The sequence below is a fragment of the Gymnodraco acuticeps genome, unplaced genomic scaffold (assembly GCF_902827175.1).
Source record: "Gymnodraco acuticeps unplaced genomic scaffold, fGymAcu1.1, whole genome shotgun sequence".
NCBI classification, from domain to species: domain Eukaryota; kingdom Metazoa; phylum Chordata; class Actinopteri; order Perciformes; family Bathydraconidae; genus Gymnodraco; species Gymnodraco acuticeps.
Window position 1 is genome coordinate 1,562,687 of NW_022991325.1, and position 27,131 is coordinate 1,589,817.

Genomic DNA, 27,131 nt, shown 5'->3' on the forward strand with positions numbered 1-27,131 from the left:
TTACTGTGTTTTCCAAAAGTTGCTCCACATTGACAAATGTCAACATTAAAAAACAGAACCATATTCTTATGTTAAAAATTGAGCAGTTTGTTTATATGTATGCATTTGTGTATAGATGTTGCCATTTAGCAATACTGTATGTCACTATGGTCATGCTAATAAAGCTGTTGAACTGAAACAAAGTCATGTTTCTAATGAACAAGAGAGACATTATGTAATAGAACACATAAGAGGCATTCTGCACAATTGATACTTAACTTTAGTAACATTTTGAACTCAGGACTTTGAATTGTGATGGAGTATGTTTTCACTAGTACTTTTTGTGGTATTCGTTATGTTGAGGATCCGAGTACTTTTCCACCACTACATTACATGTGTGGGAAGTGTAGGAAAACGGATTTTTTGAGTTTGACCCCCATACCTGGATAAAAGTCAGCGGTTTTTTTGGTCTCTGCTGGTTCGGTTATTTAAAAACTAAATGTTTTCGAAGTCTCAGTGCAGTATATCATTTAGGTGATTCTCACCTGCCATAATTACCCTACTCTCTGTTTAGTGGAATATTGATTCATGACATGATAGCACTTATTTTTGACAAAATCTAAAAAACGTACTAGCTTTGTCTGACGTTTTCCTCAGCAACCTTAATCTTCCTTTGTAGATGTAATATGGTGGTTGCCATGGAGATAGTAAGCGCTGTGGGAAAGTCTCTGAAGAAGAAAAAAATAATAGCCCCACAACACAAACAAGATAAAACTCCCTTTAATATGCAATGATCATTTTCAAGTAACTTTTTTTCAAATGTCTGTTGGTAACAAAACAATACTGTATACAAACACAAAATTGCTACATTAATGTAAACAAGATATAAAAATGATCCTTATGGTAATAAAACAAGTATTTGCTGCAGAATTCCCCTTTTTTTGTGAGTTTTTTTTCTTAGACCAACCTCCACCAAGCTCATGGTTCAAATTTCAAAATATTCAAAAACAATATGGCAACGTAACATTCAAACACCAATGTTTTTTTCAGGTTTTGTTATTTTCGTCATAATACTCAGATGCTAAGTTCAGTGGTTTGATGTTTCAACTTACTGGTGGAGACTCATGTACACATCAGCCATGCATTTTTGATATTGCATTAATTGACTTAATACACCATTATATATTAATGTGTTTATCTCCTGTTGTCAGCAGTCATTTGAGTTACTTTGTTGTTACTGAGAGAGAAGCCTCATGGCGACTGTCAAAGAGTTTGTCATGCAATCTGACCATTCAGCTCTGTGCAAGTTCTTTACATCTGTGTGTGTGTTTGTGTGTGTCTAAAATAAATCATAAGAACAACAACAACAACAACATTAAATCAAAGAGACTGTACTAACGGACTGTGTTACTGAACTGCTGAAGCTGACACACTCGTTCAAGGCATTAGTGAGACAGTTTCCGTGCTGGCGTGAGGAGTAACGAGGAGCAGACATTTTAAAAAAAGAACAGGGAGATTATCGGGAAGTTGTTCCGAATTCAGCGAGCGGTTTCACGAGTTTTCCTTGCAGAGGACGAGGGAGGTGTGTGTGAAAATGTAACAGGCTCAGTGCATCCTTTCCTTCCAGACTGCTGCTGGCTGTGGGAGGATGCTTGTAGTTTTTTTTTCCTGTTATGGGGCGTAGAGAGGCAGAGGGGAGAAGGATCCTACACTGAGGTGAAGGAGAAGGGAAATAGTGCGTGGTGTTTGACAGATCTATGACAGGAAGTGACTGGCTGGACTGGGAGATGAGTCTATGATAAGATGTTGGACATGAACTCGTAGAATCGCTTGGAGTACTGCTCCGGGTTCACCGTCGAGATCTCTGCCCCCGCCTGACAGACAGACAGACATAAATAAGGCAGAAAATCAGATGGATGGAGCAATACTAAATCAAAAAATAATAGTATGGATGCTGGGTGGGGGTTCTATGAGGTTATATATTTATACTCTTTTCCATACCAAACTCCATTGAGAAAAATAGTCATTCTAACTCGAAGAAGGCAGGAGTTGCTGTTCTACAGCTGCGGTTTGAGTTATTGTGGGGCCGATAACACATACTTTCTGCAGCGATAGACTAAACAACTCTCTTTTGCGTTGAAGTAAAAATGTGTGTTTTTGGCAATGTGGTCTGGTGGCATTACAGAGAGCATAGATAGCGACTTTACTTCCACGTTAGAAAGAAATGTCTGACAGCAAAGTGAAGTGATGAAAATATACTGAACATAACATTCAGTAAAATGTATTTTTTACAGGTGGATAGAATATGTGTGTTGCTTCACATGTCCACAGTGGTAATTAGCTTCTGTGCTAGGTGTCTGCCATCTACTGTATTCACTGCTAGGATAAGCTCATACAGCCCCACTAACCCAACATCCAAACTATCCCTTTAATACATTTCATTAGTGTGTGGCATGGAGAACATTTCCATGGGCCTTGTGACATGATAATACAAATATTAAATAATACAACTTGATTATTTTGTATTAATTTAGATTATTTTTTAATGTATTTTTTGCTTCACATTTCAGTCAATCACATGCTCCCAGTCTATTTGAGCAAGCTCAGCAAAGCATCAATTATATTAAGGTTATTCTATATTAACCAACTAGCTCCTGCTGCTGTAAATAACTACAATTAGGTACAATACATTAGGTAGCTTCCTCTTTTAATAAGCTTAACAATGATAACCTCACTCCCAAGCTAACTAACTAACTAAGCTAGCTAGGAGGTGAGCTGGGATGTATTACTCAGCATTAAAGTGAGTAGCTAGTGTTAGCATTAGCGGCTAGATGAAGTTAACGCTTACTTCTGTAGCATTGTGCTTTTAAAGATGTCCTTTAGAGAAACTAACCACTGGGTTAACAGTCTCTGTTTGGTTGCTGTAGCTACCTGTATGTAGCTCACATGCTAACTGGGAGCACATGTGATTGGCTAAAAGTTCATTAAAAGTGAATTAATGAAATAAAAAAACATACTTATGAAAACATATATATACACACATTAATACTCGAATTAAACACTTTTATTATGTAATAAAATAGAAAAGAATGATGCAAACATTTAAAAATATTTCAGTTATAATAATGATTTAAAAAAGTTATTCTAATTGATACTTTGTTACTTGTTTGAACATAACATTTAAATGAAGTAATCATAATGTCCTATTGATTTGTTTGAATTTTATAACAACATTTTGGGGAGCAACTGAAGTCGCATGTGAATGGCTACAAGTTGTTGGAGCAGTCTGGTGAAAACGTATAATGTAATTAAAAGTGAAAAAAAAACAGACTATACATAAAACAGAATTATGGTAATACTGTATTATTGAATTGAGTGATAATAATGATTAAATAAAGATAAAATTACTCAAAACTTAATTTCCATACTGCTGGATGATGATGGAGTCTCTGTACTCACCCCGTGTTTCACAGTTTTGGCAGCATGTGCAGCTTTTTTCTTTGCGTCATAGTGCGTGAGGATGTCGATGATAGCCATGAAGTATACTTCCTTCTTCACAGCACCTACAACAACACATCACAGGGTTTTACTCTCACCTGAGAATAACAAAAGCCCAAGCTTTATTTCACACATTTTCTAACACTTTTGTATGAGGACGGCAGCTTCATCTGTTAATCTGCTCGATAGACATAGACTGGAGTTATTCTTCCTACTTCTATCATTGTTTCTTCCTTCTTAACGAGATAAATGTCAAACATGATCCTCACAGTCGTGGCTCTTGATTGCGTAAACGTCCACAGAGGGGTCGAACTCCCCGGGGCCAAAGAACCCCCCGCAGTTCAGAGGGTTCCCGGGGCTGTCGGGGGGCGTCCCGAAGGAGCCGGTGAGCACGCCTCCGCCCATCCCGTCGTTCTCGTACTCCTCTTCCTCCCCCACGCCCTCCACGTCCATCTCCTCCTGCTCGGCCCGGTCCACGTCATGGATCCCCACCAGGAGACTGTAGTCCATGATCTTTAGGGTGGCCAGGAACTGAGACACACACACACACACACACACACACACACACACACACACACACACACACACACACACACACACACACACACACACACACACACACACACACACACACCACACACACACACACACACACACACACACACACCCACACAACACACACACACACACACACACACACACACACACACACACACACACACACACACACACACACACACACACACACACACACACACACACACACACACACACACACACACACACACACACCACACACACACACACACACACACACACACACACACACACACACACACACACACACACACACACCACACACACACACACACACACACACACACACACACACACACCACACACACCACACACACACACACACACACACACACACACACACACACACACACACACACACACACAGAGAAAACACTCCATGTAATGCCTCATTTACACATCTGCCCTCCGTGGTCATACAGGTCTGAATTATTTTTTGGGGACATATCATGCTTATCTTGAGGTTCATATCAGTATTTAGTGCCTCTAGAGTCTACAGTGACATGTCTCCAGGCATTAATGTTCAAAAGCTCTTTATTTGTCTCGTATTGCCTGTGCTGCAGCACCTTTTTTCACCCTCTGTCTGAAACCAGAGCCCAGTCTGCTCTGATTGGTTAGCTGGCCCGCTCAGTTGTGATTGGTCAACCGCTTACAAATGTGTCGGAAATGTCCCGCCCCTTAACCGTGCAAAAGCGTGTGTGGGAGAGAAACTCTGGGATTTAGCCTTTGCAGACCATTCACATGCACAGAAAGCTATAGAACACACTACAGGAGAGGGAAACCCCCAAATAGCAGAATACATTAGGGCTGAACCGAATAGTTTGAAGCTCAATTCAAAAATGTACTTTCTTGCACGTCTATTCAATTTGTTTAAAGCCTGTTTCTTTATAAAACGTTGGCTACACTTATTGTAGGAGCCACATGTAAGTTCTCTGTTTAATATGACATATTGTTTCACTCTTTTTCACTGGAGCTCAGGCGGGGATGTTAGTGGTTTTACCTGTTCACTTTTTCTTGGCATTGATGTTGGGGAGAGATATTTCCCATGACGGCACTCACACTCAAATGCAATCATTTATAATATGGACTGCCTACAGCTGCTTTAATCATATGAATTCTATCATACTATATATCATCGAATATAGGAATAGTAGATAGGATCACTTAAAATATAGTACCTTATATTTCTTCCCTTTAGACCCTTGCGGTTTATTCTTAAAATCCCTTACCCTTACCCACCCCCCATTTTCCCTCTGCTGGTCTTTGGTCTTGTAGAGGGTAACGGGGTACAGAGTCGCTTAGATAAGCGGGGGAGTGCATCTGACGAAGAGATAGGTTGTTGTGCTCCCTATCTCTGTTTCTTATATCTAATAGAACTGCTCGGGTCTTGATAGATTGAGTGGGGAAGTTCATGAGATCTTTCTAGAGGGTTATCAAGAATAACTTTTATCCAATGACCTTTCCCCTCTCTGTCTGTGTCTGTGTATTCTCTTGTTCCGATTAACCCAGCCAAATCTTTTCTTGTTTTGTATCTATATCTACGCCGGGATCCGGAGTCGAGGCTGATCCTCTTGCTGTAGTCCTGTGTCTTGGATCCTCTATCCTGAGTTCTGGATTAAGTCGTGGACTTCGGGTCGTGGCTGAACCTGTCTCTGCGGTCCTGCCTTGGGTCTCGTCATGCTGCTTCCCTGATGGCTTCCACAGGATTGTAGCTGACATTCTCGTGGATTCATCTTCTTATTACAGACTCATGCATTTCCTAACATTCGGTCTATATGCTGTAAAATGTATTATCTCTTGGATTTACACACGGCATCTATTGCACGTCTGTCCGTCCTGGGAGAGGGATCCCTCCTCTGTTGCTCTCCCTGAGGTTTCTCCCATGTTCCCTTTAAACTGTGGGTTTTCTCTGGAAGTGTTTCCTTGTACGATGTGAGGGTCTAAGGACAGAGGGTCTAAGGACAGAGGGTCTAAGGACAGAGGGTGTCATTTTTCTCATACTGATATTCTGAACAATCTGTGCTGTTGTATTTGCTGTAAAGTGTCTCTACTGTAGGCTATTTTTATTTTATGTACAGCACTTTGGCTCGACCAAAAATCGTTTATAAATGTGCTATATAAATAAACTTGATTTGATACTGTTTGCAGATGACAGCGGTGGCTGCTTAGGATTTTTTCCTACAAGTTTGATACTAACATTTCCAAAAACTCCAGAGTAGGGCGATGAAGTTGAAATGTCAACATTTATTGAAAAAAGAGAGATGTAATAATTTCCAAACTCACATTTTTTTATTTAACCAAATATTTTGGTTAGCTGGATGTGTAAACCAGCAACTGCTTGCCAAAAGTTAGCCACGCAAACTTATAAAAAGGTGATAATATATCAATGTTGTGTTTGTAGCCCTGAGTGCTTAAATAAATCATTCATCCGGCTTTAAAGTGTGAAACCTCATAGGTCTGCACAATTCATTTAAATGTGATCAAAACCACAATATGGGTTAATGCATTATTTGAACAGTAGGAGGTGCAATTTTTCCTAAAGGCAAAATATGTTTTATATGGTTATTATTCTGAATGTAATGCTGCATGGATGGCCTACAAAGATTTTCCTATGGATTTAATAATATATCTTTGTTTAGTACAGAAAATCACACAATGATCATTTTCAATTTATCCTCAATGATAAAGGGAATAATAATGCAACATGATCAATCCCTTCAATATTGTATCGGGCAAATAATCACAAGTAGTTATTTCTTCCAAATTGTCAAACCCAATATAGTCAGCTTTTTTAAACAGAACTATTAAACAGAACTATGTATAACTGTAGTATGATTTCACTGAAATAAAAAGAATCACACTGAACAAAATCATCTTTTTTGTATCCTTATAGCACCAGAGTTACTAGATGGTAGTAAGTTTTCGTTAATAATTTAAAGACACCTAAAATGAGTCCAGTTAGTACAGTATTAGATTTAAGTCTAAATGAGCAACAGTCTCATCAGAGTAAAAATAAAGAAGAATATCGATCCCAGCTTAAGGTATTTGATCATTTTCAATACTTGGTTATACTGTAATAAAAGTATTGAGTCCTAATTTGTTCAAGCAATTCAGAGATGCTAAAGTGTAAACTGTCAATCAGATTCTGAGTTGCTGTGAAGCGCATCAGTTCTACAGAAGACTAGATCAAACACTTTTGTGATGTTTCTTACCTCCACGTCCCGTTTTAGCTTCTCCAAAAAGTACTTCTTGTTGTCGTCTCCTATCTGCAGCTTCTGGCCTTCATTCAGGAAGTCGTTGTCTTTAAAAGTGGGGAGTTCTTTAGCCTGGAGAGAGGGGAGGTGTTTGGGTATTAAACAGTAGCAGTACAGAGGATGACTAGAGGTCCCAGAGTACTTTGTTGACACACTTGTACTACAGTATACTCAAGTATTTCAATTGGATACTAAATATACATTGAGTCGACTACACTTGAGTTCAATAATGTACTTTTTTCTCCTCTACATATACAGTGCATCCGTAAAGTATTCATACCCCTTCACTTTTTCCACATTTTGTTATTTTACAGCCATATTTCAAAATTGATTAAATTCATTTGTTTTCTCAACATTCGAGACAATACTCCATAATAACAAGTTTTTAAATCATTTTTTAAATGAATAAAAAATAAAACACTCAAATATAACATGTACATAAGTATTCATACCCTTTACTCAATACTTTGTTGAAGCACCTTTGGCAGCAATTACAGCCTCAAGTGTTCTTGAGTATGATGCTACAAGCTTGGCACACCTATCTTTGGGCAGTTTCTCCCATCATTCTTTGCAGATCGTCTCAAGCTCCATCAGCTTGGATGGGGAGCGTCGGTGCACAGCCATTTTCAGATCTCTCAAGAGATGTTCAATCGGGATCAAGTCTGGGCTCCGGCTGGGCCACTCAAGGACATTCACAGGGCCATTCTCACTTCGGTTAAATGGGTTCCTTGCGTCTCTCACTTGCGTCGTTTCCCTGTGACTAGTCCCTCCTACCAGGGAAGCATGGAGAGACGCAAGGAAACCACGAGAAGCAGGGAAATGAGTTTTAAGAGCAATGGGACGTCCTTTCCTCCGGAGCGTCACGTGAAGCGACGTCCGTTTGTGATGACGCTGCACAGCTGTTCGTCTGACAGCAGCTCTGTCCCCGTTATTTACACACACCCCCCTGCCTCGGTTAGTACACATTTACTGACACAAACATTTGTATCATCTGTTGTAGACCCAAATAAATAAAAAATAAAATAAGAACTAATTCTCAAAAAGATAAACGCCATTCTTAAAATGTATAAACGAACAATAGTTTGATTAATATTGATTAGAGTGCACAATAGAAATAAAATAATTGAGAGAAGAAAAAGAGATATGTTATCTATCAAAACCCAGTTAGATTAACATTCATTGGATTGCACACTTTGTTTGTTTGTGTGGATATGTAGCACATTAACATTTTAATAGCACTTAATGACTGACTGAATGGAAATGACAATAATTGAAAATGTAAAGCGAAAAAAGCGATCATGAAAATGTTTCCAAAAAATGAATAAAATGATTTTTGACCACTTTGTTGTTCAGATATATCACATATTTGTAACTAAATGATACATTAATTGAAACAAAACACTGTATAAACTGAGGAGTGAGTCCCGTGAGGTTCATGTGTTTTCTTCACTCCGCTGGGAAACTGCTCTCATGTCAAGAAGCATCAGATCAGTGCATGCACTGCATCGTCCAATCAGTGAGCGATACACAGTAAGGGGGCGGGGCGAGTGTCTGAGGATTTCATCGAAGGATGGTCTGGTGGTTCCTCGGTTATAGCTCCTCCATTATCGCTCCTCGCTCCTCCGGCAAACATAAGGCCATTGGGACGCTACTCAAGATGGCGCAGACAAATCAACTTCCGGTGAGACCGAGACCGAGGAGTGAGGAAATGAAAAATAAGAGAAGTGAGAAGGGCCCACAGACTTGTCCCAAAGCCGCTCCTTTGTTATCGTGGCTGTGTGCTTAGGGTCGTTGTCCTGTTGAAAGGTGAACCTTTGCCCCAGTCTGAGGTCCAGAGCTCTCTGGAGCAGGTTTTCATCAAGGATCTCTCTGTACATTGCTGCATTGATCTTTCCCTTTGATCCTGACTAGTCTCCAAGTTCCTGCCGCTGAAAAACATCCCCACAGCATGAAGTTGCCACCACCATGCTTCACTGTAGGGATGGTATTGGCCAGGTGATGAGCGGTGCCTGGGTTCCTCCAGACATGATGCTTGGCATTCAGGCCAAAGAGATCCTTTTTGGTTTCATCAAATCAGACAATTTGGTTTCTCATGGTCTGAGAGTCCTCTAGGTGCTCCATGGGGTTTTTTATGTGCCTTTTGCTGAAGAGTGGCTTCCTTCTGGCCACTCTACCATAAATGCCTGATTGGTAGAGTGCTGCACACATGGTTGTCCTTCTGGAAGGTTCTCCCATCTCCACAGAGGAACACTGGAGCTCTTTCAGAGTGACCATCAGGTTCTTGGTCACCTCTCTGACTAAGGCCCTTCTCCCCCATTGCTCAGTTTGGTTTGGGCAGCCAGCTCTAGGAAGAGCCCTGGTGGTTTCAAACATCTTCCATTTTCAAATGATGAAGACCACTGTGCTCGTTGGGAGCTTCAATGCTGCAGACATGTCTCTGTACCCTTCCCCAGATCTGTGCCTTGATACATACCTGTCTCTGAGGTCTACAGACAATTCCTTGGACCTCATGACTTGGTTTGTGCTCTGATGTGCACTATCAACAGTGGGACCTCATATAGACAGGTGTGTTCCTTTCTAAGTCCAATCTATTTAATTTACCACAAGGTGAACTCCAGTCAAGTTATAGAAACATCTCAAGGATGATCAGTGGAAACGAGATGCACCTGAGCTCAATTTGCAGTGCCAAAGCAAAGGGTGTGAACACTTATGTACATGTGATATTTCATTTAATTATTTTTAACACATTTGCAAAATATTCTTTAAAAATGTTTTCACTTTGTCATTATGGGGTATCATGTGTGGAATATTGAGAAACAAAATGAATTGAATCCATTTTGAAATAAGGCTGTAACATAACAAAATGTGAAAAAAGTCAAGGGGTATGAATACTTTCCGGATGCACTGTATTTAACACTCATAGTAGCTATAGCTACTTGTTCATGTATGAAAGCATGTGATGTGGTACAGGAGTGTAATCTTTAATAAACACAGTATTTCAAAAAGGTAACTAAAATTGACTCCACATTTACAAACTCCAACATAAAAAAATATGACATGTATAGTTTAGTGATGATTACAACATATTCATATTCAATAATACTTTAAAAAAGAGCCATTGTGCATACCGAGTACTTTTGACAGAAAATACTTCTGTACGTGACACTTTCAACTCAGGACTTTTACGTGAGTATTTTAATACCATATTAATTCTACTTCTACTTAAGTAAAGGATCTAAGTACTTCTTCCTCCACTGAGTAGTACACACTGATCATATGAGGCCAGTGCAAAAGCTACTACTAGAATCCATCTGCATACTTAAACATGCTTAATTTAGCCGTCATTTGGCAGGTTTGCCTCTGGGGTAAGCTAAGGGCGTTTATTTTTGTCCCATCAGCTGCCGTCACTGCACAGAAATAAAACGTACCTTCTCCTTGTCGCTCGCTTCCCTTGAGACCGTAGAACCCTGAAAAATGAGGGAAAATAAGAATGAAAATAGAATAAATTCAAAGCAGCTAAAGATAGATCAAAGGCATAGTTAGCATATTACACACTGTAATTACACACTGTCACTCTCTCACTGTCAATATTTAAAAGGTAAGGTGGTTTTTTTCTCCAGAGGATACAGGAGAGGAGGCTTAGGTTGCGGTCGGATAGTTTAAAAATCAGCTCCTAAGTTCTAACCCTATCTCCTATTCCTTGACCTCTGAGTGAAACGTCACGGGGTTAAGGGATAGTGGATAGGAGAATTCAAAAGGACTTAGGAGAAGAGACTGCGGTACTTTAGAGAATCCGACTGCACTTTCACTATCCGACGTGTTTATGATGCGCCAGCGGACGTCATGAATGTGCGTCTGCTGCTGTGGGGAAACTATGGAAACTACAGTTTTCTATACAGCGGACTACAACATGGATGTTTAATAAGAACGAGGGACTCCTGTGAACTCATCTAGAGACTCTGCACCGTGCTCTGATGCTGTTGTTTTATGCTTTATGAACGTGGACAACAGAGAAACATATTCTTCATGACCAAAGTTGGAATTGAAATAAAAAAGGAAAGTGAAACTTATGCTCGTCACCCTCTCCCTCCGGTCCACATATGATTGTATGAACTATGAAAATATCTTAAAATCATAAATGTATTTATTATAAACGTTAGTCCTTACCATCTATCACTGTGTATATCACCATTCAAACATCTTTTAAAAGTTGAACAAACCCCACACAGCTCAGTAAAGACTGTGAAATGTTGACTTTATTTGATCATTTCAGTAAAAACTAACGTTCATATTTCTCTTTTTGATTATAATACTGATGAACGTTCAAAACAAAGCACTTTGGCAACTTACCACATACGTTTTAAAAAGCTTAATAAGCACCGTAACTTTCATGATATAATTTCTCCGTCATAATCGTTTGTTTCCGTGAACGGCCGACTGTTGAGTGACTAAATGCTGCGGCTGCAAGGCATTGTGGGGAAGCACTTTCTCCTCTCCTTTCGGTTAGGGAGGTTCAGTGGTTCCTAAGCTAAAGGAGGTTATAAAGGAACTTTGAAACCTCCTTTCCTATCATTCTAGAGAATTCGAACGGCACTTATCATGGCTGCCAGTGACGTATTTCCGGGTCATTTCACTCCGTTAGGAAGGTTCCTAAGCTAAATGGACTATTCGACTGCAGCCTTAGGCTTTGAAGGAGCTTTTTAACCTGTTAAGCCCCAAGCCTGTTTCCTCAGGCTCGAAAATGACATTCCCAGAACAAATGACTATATCTTCCCTTCTAAAAAGGGTTAAATTAATAATCTTTTTTCTCAAAGTAATGATACACCTGTGAGCGGGATGTAGAAAAGTCAGAATCAATATAGATGTTTTTATTTTAAAGTAAACTCAGATTGAACACAGTAAAAACACATTTTAAATGATAATGTCTGTCGAAAAGAAACATTGTTTATAGTGAAAACCACCGGGATCGGAGACTAAAAGCTTTAGGAATCCAAACTATAACATAATAAGTACCCTGTATCAAGATTGATGCAAAACAAGTGAAATTTGATCTTTTTGAGAGATTTAGAAAAGAAAAAAAACACTTCTGGAGTCATTTGGGAGCATTTTCCATATCTCTGGCCCCCCTCGGTCGATTTTGATGATTGACACCTCTTTTTAACCGTTAGAGCCAATGAAATCGAGAGGGAAGTTCCTAAAATCCATCTAAACATTACCCATTGGTGAATGAGTGATGCGCAACCACAAGTGACACAGACACATTGGATTAACCTATGGATTAACCTTCAGCAGCGTTGTATGCGTTGTAATGCCATTGCACACAACTTTTGATCAGAAAACAGCAACGGTAAAACTTATTTTCCGTTTTGGTCCCGTAAAGCTACGTTGTGTGTTGTCTGGGTTTGTTTCCCCTGCCGCGAGTTTTGGTCGCTCAGTGATGATACTAATACTTCTAGAATCTGTGGAATCTGATATCTTGTTTGTGCAGATCCGTAAGTAAGTAATAAAGTATTTCTACCGTGAATTCTGTGCTAAGTGTGTTAGCATTTTTTCGCTCAGGGCTAATTCAGAGGCTTGTTATTACCCTTGTGTTTTTTATTTAGCTAAAAATGGTTAATATTGTCTGATAGCTAAGTTTCTTCCCGTTAAGTGGGTATGACACATTCATAGTTTATCAAATGTTAAGAAGCTCTCAGACGCTGTTTCTTGCAAGATGTTGTGTTTGTCCCCCGGTACCGGGAGCATGGGGCTTAACTGGTCAAGGGAGAGTGAAGTCCTGGTACTGGTGAAGAACTGAGAGATAACAAACAACTAATTAATGAGCTGGATTTACATTATTTTGCAAACTTTTGAATTAAGGATGCGACTGGCAATAAATCTGGTCAATTGAAAAAAAATAATCTGAAAAGAGCGTATATCAGGCCGTTCAGAGCAAGTTTAGATTTGTATTGTGATAGGATTCGATCTGTAGCTGGAAACTGCTTTACTGAAACACCTGTCAGTCATGTTGGAGTGACAGCAGGTGTTCTGATATATTTAAGTTTTAATTAAATAAAAGACAGAAAAAGGTGTGATGGAAACTTCTGAAGCAATGGAGACAGGACTCAGAGAGACACGAGGAGAGCTGGAACTTTGATGGCCAACACTGACGGTTTATTTGGAGCTTCGGCCGGAGAATTCACAAGACGTGTCGTGTGCCAGGAGGTGACACAGAGGATGCCAAACCAATTCAAGAACTCTTCTGTAGTTCGAGGTTTTAACTAGTTCGGAGTGTAATAATCAACATTCTTCATCAGTGAGACTAAACAATTATGGACCCTGAATCTAACTAGAGCTCTCGTCCATAGGAAAGAATGTGCGCCAGGGAACCTACGTCCCTGAACAGTGAACTACCTCATGGCAGTGTTGTAGTCAAGTCACCAATTCACAAGTCCAAGTCACTCTCGAGTCACCACTCTTTGAGTCCGAGTCCAAGACCGAGTCACCAAGGGAGAGTCGTAGTCGAGTCCGATACCAAATCCGAGTCACCAAGGGAGAGTCGTAGTCGAGTCCGAGTCCAAGTCCGAGTCACCCAAGGAGTGTCCGAGTCAAGTCCGAGTCTGAGTCATCATTACCTGTGTTCGAGTCCGAGTCCAAGTCACCCAAGGAGTGTCCGAGTCGAGTCCGAGTCATCATTACCTGTGTTCGAGTCTGAGTCCAAGTCACCCAAGGAGTGTCCGAGTCGAGACCGAGTCATCATTACCTGTGTTCGAGTCCGAGTCCAAGTCCGAGTCACCTAAGAAGAGTCCAAGTCAAGTCCGAGTCACAAGTCTTCATGTATTAATCTTCGTGGATATATGTGTTGAAATGTAGCTGCTCCTCAACATTGCTTTTATCCTGTCATGTTATACTAATCTGTCTATTGAACTGCTGTGAAGCGAGTTTGGCTACAATTCTTGTAATAGGTGCTATACAAATATAAAGCTTATTACTAATATTATTATTATTATTATATATAAATAAACTATATTTAAAAAGGAGTTAACTTTTAGAGAAGTGATTATATTTGTATGCCAATATTTTCCTATGGTAAAGTTTTCGTTTTTCACTTTTATTTTGATAGTAATAAGATCGGGACTCTTATTTTGAAGGAACTTTTACCAGTGAAATCGGTTTACTGATAAAGATTTAGCCCCAGAAAGCACATGGCTACTTGGCATGCAAAATGATGTCATTCTGCATGTTAAGTAGCCATGGGCTTTCGTGTTATCAGCTGAATCTTTATTTATTGATTAGATCACGTTACTCTGATGATAGTGTTCAAGACAGCCTATATGTCTGAACTCGATCCTGAGAGTAATGTGTTACGGAGCCTTCTCTTCAATATTGTTTAAACATAACGAGCATTTTGCGCTGCTTTTTTCCAATGTGGAAGCAGAATGTGTGAAAGCATACAGCACAATGCGGAGTGTGTCTCTAGACATCTTTAGACTGGAATAGCGGGGCCTAGTACTTGAACTCGCCTCGCAGGTGCACAGCACACGCAAGGATAGAGGACATTAGACTCCAGAGAAAATTTGCTCGAGTCCGAGTCCAAGTCGGAGCGTCAATGTACGAGTCGAGTCCGAGTTATCGTGGGGGGGGAAACATTCACGAGTCCAAGTCAGCCTACGCGATAATTCACGAGTCCAAGTCATCGTGCGCGAGAATTCACGAGTCCAAGTCGCGTCAATCAGTGCGCGAGTCCGAGTCGAGTCCCGAAAATCGGCACTCGAGTACTCCATCTCTGCCTCATGGCGGCTTGTGCTCCGTCATAGACTGGCAACAACAATGCGCCAAAGCTGCCCCTCCTTAAGAGAGATAGCAGCAATACCCAAGGCCGTAGACCTATGCCGTGGGAAAGGAGACAGTGAGAGGAGAAAACGGTGAATTGTGTCAAAGGTTGACACCTAAGCAAATTATTCCATAACGAAAGTGGAATCAGCTGATATTTGGTATTCCGCTTAAGTTGCACATTCCAGCCAACCATCTTTCTTTATTTATTTTTGTCATAAATGTTCTTAATTTGTATTTATGTTATTCTGTTTGGTTTGTTCATTGATTCTTATTCATTTTCCTACTTTCTCCTTGGAGAAAAAACCTCATACATCGTTTCAAATAAATCCATAATGTAACTACGTTTTTACTTCATTCATATTGTTGATCCGTCATTCATCAAATCATAAATATGTGATAGAGCTCTGTGCTAATAGTGTTCAGTAGCTGTGTGTGTGTGTATGTGTATGTGTGTGTGTGTGTGTGTGTGTGTGTGGTGGGTAAGTGAGAGAGTGTTCTACCTTAAGGTCGTATTTACGGTGTACGGTGAGGCGGTGGCTGAAAACATTCCGGGTCACCACCATGTAGGTCTCCACCCCATCCACCGTCAGCCGGTACATGCCCAGGAACTGAGGGAGCAGCGTGTTGCCATGACACTCCACGATAAACTGCACACAATCAGGGGAGGGGGGCAGAGAGTGGAGCGGAAAGTGTGGGAGTGAGGAATATGAAACCTGATTAAAACTGGACACTGCTCTTCAGTCATATTCAACACTTTTGCATCATTTACGTGGATTTGTGACTTTCTTTCCTGTAATAAGAATAAATATATTCAACCACATCACAGACACTTTGTGGTGAGAGGGGCTGCTACCTGGTGATATTTCTTTAGGATGTTGTGCATCTCGGCGATGTCCTCACTGGACACGGTCTTGATGACAAAGCGGTGGTCGTAGCTGGACAGGAAGCGGTTGCCGAAGCGACCCTGGGAGTCGCTGTTGAGCGGGGCGCTCCTCGTCAAAGAGTTCTGCCAAAAAAGAGACATCTAGTTATATATAACTCTCCAAGAACTCTTTTTTTTACACCTTTTTTTGAAATAGAACAGGTGAGGACTGGGACAATAAAGCATACAAATAACAAATACAAATGCAATTACATTTTACAATGCATAAAAGAGAGCTCAACCAAAAGAGACATTGTTAAGATCCAAAACATTTATAACAATCAGAATTTCCCTCAATATGGATCTACATTTTCCTTTTTAATTCAGACACTAAAAGTAATTTTTCTCCACTCAGCTTGATTACGCCAGCATTTTGTCAGTTTCTATACTTTCCATAATTATCCTCAAAAAGAATCTATGGCTTTTAATGAGACCTTTCGGGATATTTCCAGGGTACACAAATGTAACAGATCAATCAGATTTCAGGTTTAGGATCTCTGAGATGAAATGATCCATCAGAGTTGGTCCGTGGGAGACTTGCCTGGTAGTCCTGGTCGTCGATGCAGAACCTCTCCCTCAGGTTCCTGAACACCATGGGACAGTACTCTTTGAACTTAAAGCGACTAGGCAGGTTTTCTCTGAAGGGGAAGAGACACACAGTCAGAACACCAAACACGAGCTCAGGGATTCATTACTGGAACTGAGGAGGAGTGATGATTGACAAACATTTGCTTGCCGAGTGTTGGATTTATTTCTCCTATTCTGTGGATCCTGCATAGACAGTAATACCAATCAGACATGTATAGCTTTAAGAGATGCTGCTGGTGTGCAGGATGCATGCACTTAAAGTGCATCAAATATCAAAACACCTCTTTTGAATTCAGTATAGCAAACAAAACATGTTTCCTGTGTGAGCACAGGCACTGACATGTTTCCAATCACTCAAAAGCAAACATACATTTTATTGAATGAACATTTGCTGTTAATTGTGACTTTTTTTAGAGTCATCCTCTATTCCTATTGGCAGTCATCATATAGAGTGTATTTGTTCAGGTAGAGCAATAGAAAGAGACATGTGATTGCAAACTAGTGAACAACATCCCCGACCAAAAACATATATCACTACAAACTGTGACAAAATGTAATACACAGATACATTTGAATTGCAGCAAAACATTTCAAATTAAATGTGCATTGTTAGACGTCTAATACTAACAAGAAAAACCTTCCCAGATATCCCCAAATAAGACCCCATTCTCTCAAATTGTTTATTTATTTACTTTAATTATGTAAATGTATGTTCTTATATGTTGTGTTGCACTGCTGTAAAGCAAAGATAATAACTAAAAAGACAAATGTTGCATTGTAATTGTTTGTGTCTGGCTAGTAGCACTAAGAAGTGAAAGTTCTCAAAGCAACACAATACTTTTTGGCTCAGAGGGGCAGTGGTTCAACCCCCCTGCAGCAGTCAGCTTCTTTGGGCATACTGGACCCTATATCGCTCCTGTAGGCATGTCTATGGTATAAGAGTGTATGTCTATGGTATAAGAGTGTATGTCTATGGTATAAGAGTGTATGTCTATGGTATAAGAGTGTATGTCTATGTCATAATGTCTATGGTATAAGAGTGTATGTCTATGTCATAAGAGTGTATGTCTATGGTATAACAGTGTATGTCTATGGTATAACAGTGTATGTCTATGTCATAAGAGTGTATGTCTATGGTATAAGAGTGTATGTCTATGTCATAAGAGTGTATGTCTATGGTATAAGAGTGTATGTCTATGGTATAACAGTGTATGTCTATGTCATAAGAGTGTATGTCTATGGTATAACAGTGTATGTCTATGTCATAAGAGTGTATGTCTATGGTATAAGAGTGTATGTCTATGGTATAACAGTGTATGTCTATGTCATAAGAGTGTATGTCTATGGTATAAGAGTTTATGTCTATGTCATAAGAGTGTATGTCTATGGTATAAGGGTGTATGTATATGGTATAAGAGTGTATGTCTATGTCACAAGAGTGTATGTCTATGGTATAAGAGTGTATGTATATGGTATAAGAGTGTATGTCTATGTCATAAGAGTGTATGTCTATGTCATAAGAGTGTATGTCTATGGTATAAGAGTGTATGTCTATGTCATAAGAGTGTATGTCTATGTCATAAGAGTGTATGTCTATGTCATAAGAGTGTATGTCTATGTCATAAGAGTGTATGTATGTCTATGGTATAAGAGTGTATGTCTATGGTATAAGAGTGTATGTCTATGGTATAAGAGTGTATGTCTATGGTATAAGAGTGTATGTCTATGGTATAAGAGTGTATGTGTATGGTATAAGAGTGTATGTCTATGTCATAAGAGTGTATGTCTATGTCATAAGAGTGTATGTCTATGGTATAAGAGTGTATGTCTATGGTATAAGAGTGTATGTCTATGGTATAAGAGTGTATGTCTATGGTATAAGAGTGTCAGCTAGATGACATGTTATGCGAGATAGTGTAAAAAGACCAAACCACATGAGGCTAAACTGTAGGTGCATCACTCAAACTGGCTACAAGATTATCAGATTCTCATGAGCTTGCACTAGTTTTATAGTTTTTTTGTTTTGTTTTATGTCTTGTATATATTTATATTGCATTGTTTAGGAACCTGTAAACCAAGTTTTTCATACACAACTATACTGTAGATGTATCTACTTCACCAAGTTGTCTTTGTGTCATATCACATTGCTTATTTAGCAGCATGCTTATTACACAGGTGTGTCTTGGGCAGGTCACGGCTCTGAAATGATCTCATGCTATTCTCAGCCTGACAGGCTTAAGGAAAACACCACCCTGCTCCAGTCCTGCACTGACACTAGCCATGAGGATTATCAGTAGTGCAAAGATGGTTGTGTCACAATCTGCAAGGTGACATTTATTCTGAATCGAGCGTATAACAGGCCGTTCAGAGCTAGCCTAGATTTGTATTGTGATAGGATTCAATCTGTAGCTGGAAACTGCTTTCCTGAAACATCTGTCAGTCATGTTGGAGTGACAGCAGGTGTTCTGAACTCTGGTGGGGGGGGGGGGTTGACCCTTTCTGTTTGCAGGTGGATTACAGATTGTGCCTCTACCGAATAGTGCTAACAGTTCATAAGCTGTGATGTACCTACTTGTTAAATAGGTGGTTGTCCACTTTGATCTTACTGTAGGCTTTAAAGTCATCTGGCATCAGCATTACTGGGACAGGCACGTTACTTAACTCGTTAATCTGAGGGAGAGAAGAGAAAAACAGAGAGAGATCAGACAGGAGCGTGAAGCTGACACACACAGCACAGGCTCTATAAGTATTTGCAGAATATATGAAAACAATCAAATATGACCATTTAAATAAAGGCACAGTTTAAAACAAGACTGCACAAATTATTTTGACTGATATGCAATTGCGATATGATTCACGATAACGGAGAGGTGGATCTTTTTAGCATCATAATTGTCATTATCAGAAAAAATGTATTTAAATGATTTTGGTGTAATTTTGAAGAGACCTGTACCAATCAAATATGTTTTGTTGGCCAATATACTTCTTTCAACATCATATTATAACACACATTTAGCCTTTAGCAAATATAATGTTTCTTCACTGAATATGGCACTAGTGCATATTCAGTGAAAAGTGTCCAATCTGCCCATGCTCATCAGTATCCAGAGATATGTTTGAGTGACAGATACGTGGGAGTATTTACCAGCACCAAACATTAACTCTGGGACCAAAGAGCAGGCTACTGCTGCTGACCCCCCCTCCCCCCACTCTGATCTTATCTGCTGAAACACATGCCGAGTTAAAGCTCAGGCCGATACACTTTAGAAAAAAACTCCTTGTAGGTTATGGAGTAAACAACCATACAGGGGACATGCGGCGGAAAGGTTGAAGAGATACCACTCCCCACCCCCAGGGAGGAAACGTGAAAGAGCCCGTTAGCAACTACACACAGTTCAGTGCAAACATTTCATACGGATCACATCTGTGAGGGTCAAATGTTTCACTGATATTATCATTTTTTTATTTAAATTTGTATTACTTGTCATGCAGATCAGTATCTGTTTGACCTTTGTTTATTTATAACATGACTACAAAGTATTGAAAGGGACGGTTTCAAATACTTTTCAATTTATTGTACACTACAAATGTATTTACTGTACTGTGTATAATTCAAACACTAAAATAGTGTACATTCCTGTAAAAGAAAACATAACAAAGCAAATACTTTACTGTATTTCAAAGTAGAATTAGGCTATATCCTCAAACAGTATTATGCTGTTCAAAAACAGTAACATTAGTAATGCGAATAGTTACTAAGCCTCATCTTGGTTTCGACTCGTAAAGAAACTGTAGCAGTCAATGTGTTGTGTACAGAATGTCTTTTTTTTTTTTTAAGCTGACCACTGGAGAACTGAAAGCAAATGATTTAAACACCATTTGTTCAGGAATGATTCTGCCCTAAGCTTTTTGATAGCTTTAAGAAACAAATCACTGTAACCATAGTTACTATGAGCATTTTATTACGCTTGTAATAACGAATAGACTCCTGGCGGTGCTGTTTGTTTATTTAATATTCATTCTACTAGTTCTTCAAACTCAAACCGCTGATGGTAATGTGATGTAAATATGCAGCACTTATATAACTGAGTGAGACAAATGACTTCATAGCAACAAAAAATATCATCTGATACCACTCTTTTACTTCCACATTCATAATATAAATAACAACAAATTAATGTTATTTCAATCCATGGTAGGAAAACATATATATATATATGATGTATATTTAAATCCAAACTGTAGTAGTTTGTACAGTTACGAGTTTAATATTGGAATTAAGTCAGGAAGTTTTCTGTGAAGGCTTGTTAATAAGTTATGAACTCAGATGTGTGCAGTAACAGTCAACTCATCAGAAAGTGAGGTATTGCTTATAACTTGTGGAAACATGAAGATTTGTAACTAAATGTTTCTATATGCAACACCACACTGTGTCATTACTGCAGATGATCAGACAGAAGCAGTGCAGTCAATCACAAACACTTCTTTAACTTAAACTCAGATCAACAGGATTGGAAATGACTTTCTGACATCAAACAGGTGGTGCAGTTGCTGCATCATCTGCACACTAGCTGACGCTTTGTGGAGCTGAAGTCTCAAGCTTCACAACTGAGGCTCGATTACAAATGTATACAACTGCTGACTGGAAGGAGGGGACTTTGATGAGAAGTCTGTTTGATGTCTTGAATCGGCTTCCCGCCCACACCTCAAACCATCTCCAGGCCGTGCTGCACCCACACTGCCAAAGTTCAGCTTCTGAATAAAGGATGCTGCAGGGGTGACCATATCCGCCTCCTTCATTCCCCCATTGCATGCATTATAGTGTCTTTTCATTCAAAAGGAAAGGGTGGTTCTTATCTTATGTCTTGCAGTAATCAGACGGAAGAAGAAGTCACAGGGGCAAATCTGCTGTGTTGACGTTTCATCCAAATAGTGCAAATCGGGCAATAATGTAGTGACTTGGAGACCCTTGAGTTATTTATTGCGTTTCATGCATCAAACAATCTGTGCCGAGTGGCTGTCTGGCAACACAGTTATTAGGTGTATTGCACATTAAGCGAGAGCAAACTAGTGCTGCAAAGTGCAAACACACCCCATCTATCCCTGGTGTTGATGTTGCACCTCACTGTGCTTTTCATAGCCAATAGCCATAGGCACTGTCGGCCAGAAGTGAATGTGATATATTTTCTATTCTATTTATAGGAAATGAATGTGCAGGAGTTAAGTGCAGCAGTCGGCTGCATGCACCGAGCATTGGATCTGCAACTGCACGCTCAGAGCAGGTTTATTGAACAAAAGGCAGGCTGCTGTGTGCAGCTGTGGGGCTGAGAGAGTGTAACCTGCTGCTCCGGTCACACCCCTCCCGCTCCATGCTCCTGCACTACAGCCGCAGCTCACGACTTGGCTCCCAAACACATCAGCATCCATGATTTATGAAGGCAGATTGGTAACGCTATGCTTTGAGTGAAAATGCACAACCTGCCGCGGACATGCCGATGTTCTGATACTCATTCCACAGCTGCAGAGTTTAACACACACACACTTCAAAAATCCCTGCAAAACGCACGCTTCAGGCTCAGCACACCGAGGCTAGCTTCAGAGGCAGTTAGCTACACACTGTCTGACAATGACCAGCTTAGCACAGTCAACCAGCAGGTGTTTATCCAAGCACATTACTCAATACCTGGCGAAAACATGACAAAGACAAATAACGAGATAAAGCTTCAAAGCTGGCATGACAGATGAGGGCAGCTGGCTAACAAGCTAGCATGCTAGCTAAATCAAAACAGCAGCATAAACAAACTGCTTACTAGCGACAGAGAGGCAGTTAGGATGGACTCACCGTATGGTTGACACCCCACATTAAAACGCTGAGAATGGGCTCACTTGCACGGAATAACTTCACTTTCTGTCCTATAAAATGCTTCTTTTTCGTCTTGGTTTTGCTAGCGCTGACAGGCGCTGCGCTGGTGCAGTTGGATGACATGTCTGAGGCTGGGAATTCAGGGTACGCAAGACGACACTCACTGTCGCCCCGACACACAACAAAACAATGCGGAAAGTTAAGAGCGTTTAAAAAATCTATAAGTGCATCGTGCTCGTCGTCCACCACGCAGCGAGTCTCTGGGTAGGATAACTGTCTTGTTGGGAGTCAGCGGTATAGCATTTTGCGCCGTCACCACCCTTCCTCCTCCAGAGCAGGCCGCGGTGGAGTCCAGAGAGCAGCTAGCCGGCCATCGGGCTGCAGCCAGCCCCTCTCTGCAGGAAAACTACCGGGAGAGGGGAGCACGCGCCGGGCAGCTCTGCTCCTTCACTTTAGCGCGTGCAACGCAGAGCAGGTGTGATGCTGTTTTACTTGTTAGTGAGTAATCCCATCATGATGCGCTTGAGATTGTTGTCAGTCATAAACCAGCGCTGCGTTTGGGGTCTCCTCAAGATGGCGTCTGTACTGCACTTTACAGTCAACAGCGCCCCCAGCAGGTCGCCGGTGGTCACTGCAGGGGTTCCCACACACTGGATACATTACATTACATTACATTACATTGCATTTAGCTGACGTTTTTGTCCAAAGCGACTTACAATAAGTACATTCGACCAGGAAGACACAACCTTGAAGAAAACAGAATCATATAAGTATATCAGGTTTCATAGAGCCAAACATTTCAAGTGCTACTCAACTGGCTTTAGGTAATCCAGTCCTTTATTGGTATAAAAGTGCTTCGTTAATCGTTCTAACGCTCGAAGTGGAGTCGAAAGAGATGAGTTTTCAGTTTGCGCCGGAAGATGTGCAAGCTATCTGCCGTCCTGATGTCAATGGGGAGCTCATTCCACCATCTTGGAGCCAGGATAGCAAACCCACGTGTTTTCGCCGATGGGAACTTGGGTCCCCCTCGCAGCGAGGGCGCAACGAGTCGTTTGGCTGATGCAGAGCGTAGTGCACGCGCTGGGGTGTACGGTTTAACCATGTCCTGGATGTAGGAAGGGCCAGATCCATTCGCAGCACGGTAAGCAAGTACCAGTGTCTTGAAGTGGATTCTAGCAGTTACCGGAAGCCAGTGAAGGGAGCGGAGGAGCGGAGTGGTGTGGGAGAATTTAGGAAGGTTGAAAACCAGACGAGCCGCTGCATTCTGGATGAGCTGCAGAGGTCGGATGGCACATGCAGGTAGACCAGCCAGGAGGGAGTTGCAGTAGTCTAGGCGTGAGATGACGAGAGCCTGGACCAGAACCTGAGTCGCTTTCTGAGTCAGCTGGGGACGTATCTTCCTGATGTTGTAAAGCGTGTATCTGCAGCAGCGGGTTGTAGCAGCGATGTTTGCAGTGAAGGACAGGTTGTTATCTAGGGTCACACCCAGATTCCTTGCAGTCTGAGTCGGGGGAAACAACTGAGGTGCCGATGTTGATTGTCAGGTCAAGAGTTGGACAATCTTTTCCCGGGAGGAAGAGCAGCTCAGTCTTGTCAAGGTTGAGCTTGAGGTGGTGAGCAGACATCCACTGAGAGATGTCAGCTAGACAAGCAGAGATGCGTGCGACGACCTGGGTCTCTGAGCGGGGAAAGGACAGAATTAATTGGGTGTCGTCAGCGTAGCAGTGGTAAGAAAAACCATGCGGGCTAATGACGGATCCGAGCGAGTTTGTGTACAAGGAGAAGAGGAGGGGACCAAGAACAGAGCCCTGAGGGACCCCCGTAGTTAATTGACAAGGGTCGGATACCCAAAGGAGAGGAGGGGAGATGGGTTGGAGGCTGGAGCCATACAGTCAGTGTTGGACAGTAACTAAGTACATTTCTCAAGTATTTTACCAACAGTTTTGTTCAATGCTTACACACGTTTTTGAAAACATGGCTAATTTTCTCAAAAAACTCAACACAATTAACAAAACCACACACCCAAAGTGCAAAACACCCCATATATCCTGCAGAATAAAGAACTGCACTCATAACTATATACACACATATCAAAAGAAAACTTTTGCCCAAAATGGCACACGCTTCATTCATACTACCAGTCCACCGAATTCAATCAAGAGCACACTCCTCTTTTATGGGTCCTTTATGTGTGCAGAGACACTACACAAATATGTGCAGAAACTTTTACATTTTTCTAAACGGCTAATCAGCGCAACATGCATGCCCAGCACATAGTGACAGTTGGGCGAACATAAAATGTGCTCACTATCAAATACAGTAAATGGATATTTTTTTCTTTAACTGACTTCAATGTGTCCTCCCTCTCACTCTTATCCTCCCACTACCCCTCCCCCTGCTGCTATGTTGGCTTTTGTGTTGTAAAAAGCTTGTAAGTGTTTTTTTCAAGTGCTTTAAATACATCCTAATTGATAAGTCAACATAAAAGCAGTTAGGTGTTTGGCAAGTTGGCCTATGTTAATGGATTCATGTGTGTAACACTTTTTTACATTTCTAGTGAGAAAATACTGTAGAGTTTATAAGCTGTAAAAAAAATCCAGATGTCGATTTCTTTATTATTAGTTTGTGGAGTGTGAAGTACCCCCAGGTGGCTAAATGCAAACAAATCCTGAAAAAACCCACCACCAGCGGATATGATGACCTCAGTGTCCTCGGGTGTTTATGGCCCTGATCTTAAATCGGTCAGATTCTGTGTCACTATAAAAAAATTCAGGTAGCTCTTTAAAAACAACATACTGAGCTCCTGTCTGCACCTGTAGTGCTCGGATCAAACATTTGAGCTGTAGATATTACCACCACTATGTTTGATAAAAGATCTAAAGCCATGATTAGATCAAATGGTAGTCAATGGTACAACAAAATGCAGTAAGCATCTCACCAAATGTGCAAGAGAAGCAGTAAAGTGCAGTGTAATGTATAATATACGTTTATAAATACGACAGATATGAAAAGTTAAATTATATGAACAGTATTAGCAGTACTATAAATATGAATACAATATGAGGGTAGTATACATATAGACAGTATCATAAAGACACTATCAAGTAGTAAAATTAGAAGTGTATGGACACTTTGTATGAATACATTTCAGATGACTAATGGGCAGCTGCCTCAAGGGACCAGTGTTAGGGAACTTTCTCACATGAATCTTCATAAAGGAAGAATAAAAAGTCGTCTGATGAGTCTTCTGCCTCTTCACAAACTGGATGTGTACTGCTCATTTGTGTGTCATAGATTATGATGACATTGGACATTAAGTTAAAATAATACTTTAAAAGGGCCCTCCAACCATTTTATTGCTATAAAGCTAACTTTTCTGTATGTATAGCAGGGTGAGTCTTTACGAACAGAGTTGCATTGTGCGAAGTGTATTCATGTTTTTGGAGCTTTACCTTTTTAAGGGTCTATAAGTCAGGATATCTTGGCTTCTTCAATTAAATTACTGGAGTAAGCCCTTTTACACATTAATAAATGTACAAATACACAACAAGATTCACTCATTTGTAATAATCTACTTGTAAATATTTGTATTACTTCTTATTTGTTCACATTGTTTGTCCATACGTCTACTGTTCAAAATACTTAAAGTAGGCTATAATTAAAACAAGACAAAAAACATGCCTTATCATATGCCTTAAGTCACAAACCTTTTATTTTAAGTGAAGAACCAAAACAGGAAAACAAAAAAATTGGGTCAGGATATGTCCTCATGTCATCCTTTGTAACAGTTTGAAATTGTTTTCTTTCATGAGACCTGATGGTTATCATACACTGTCCAACATGTTTTGTTTCAGAGAAAACTCTCATTACAGGCTACATACAGTATGTTACCATTCCTAACACATGTGAAAGCCAGTATAGGTTGCATTAAAAGTATAACTGGGTATCTGACACCATGAATGTCCTAAAGATAACAGATTCTGAGGATTTCTCTTAAAGACAAATCTTTTAACACTGAGATTAATGTATATTCATATAGTAGGATATATATACAATGCTCTTCTTAATCATATTTGTTGTTGTGGTTCACAATTGTTCTTTAGGTTACTGCTGTTTGTCTGTCTGTCTTTTCTTGGTAGTTTCTATGCCTGTGTAACACTGTTGTATTATGTGATTGTATTTCTTAGTAGCCTAACCATGGAACATGTTTTCAAATTAACTACAACTAATACACTTAGACTGTTTCACTCTTTTAAATGCAACAATGCCTTAGATAATCTCCCTGTCAAATACATGAATACAATAAATAGAATGTCTGCATGTTACCTAAGGGAACTGCTGACTTATTGTCAGTTTTACCCTATTGTAGTTCTATTCTTTTTTGCTGACTTTCTATCTGTAAATGTTTGCTGATTTCTTAGGTTACCCAGGACATTATCCAATCTCTGGTTTGAAGGGAAAAGCTTATTTGGATTCAAATGAAACTCATTTTAAACTGTGCATCACTGGATCGGTGGCATGCTAAGGCCTATTCAGTATTCAGTGTTTGATCAGACACATTTTCCCACTGGTAGGCCTTTATTACCCTATTTAAAATGTAAATCATTTGTATTTC

General features: G+C 40.3%; 1 protein-coding gene across 1 annotated transcript; it reads right to left on the reverse strand.

Annotated features, from left to right (window-relative positions):
- Positions 1-743: 743 nt before the first annotated feature.
- On the reverse strand, positions 744-23,110 carry LOC117562520 (phosphatidylinositol 5-phosphate 4-kinase type-2 beta). The gene is made up of 10 exons (XM_034240360.1): positions 22,496-23,110; positions 19,226-19,323; positions 16,607-16,703; positions 15,997-16,149; positions 15,644-15,790; positions 10,757-10,795; positions 7,287-7,400; positions 3,747-4,008; positions 3,439-3,542; positions 744-1,853 (listed from the first exon to the last, which is right to left on the reverse strand). The coding sequence occupies exons 1-10, from the start codon at positions 22,637-22,639 to the stop codon at positions 1,773-1,775; spliced, it is 1,239 nt and encodes a 412-aa protein (XP_034096251.1). The 5' UTR covers positions 22,640-23,110; the 3' UTR covers positions 744-1,772.
- Positions 23,111-27,131: the final 4,021 nt, after the last annotated feature.

Bases quoted from the DNA above. Each gene is read 5' to 3' on its own strand.
- LOC117562520 (XM_034240360.1), bottom strand. From the start codon at position 22,639: ATGTCATCCAACTGCACCAGCGCAGCGCCTGTCAGCGCTAGCAAAACC. The intron at 15,791-15,996 runs GTAGCAGCCCCT...GATTGTGTGCAG, and splicing joins TCCTAAAGAAATATCACCAG to TTTATCGTGGAGTGTCATGG. The intron at 7,401-10,756 runs GTACGTTTTATT...CCCTCTCTCCAG, and splicing joins AAGCGAGCGACAAGGAGAAG to GCTAAAGAACTCCCCACTTT.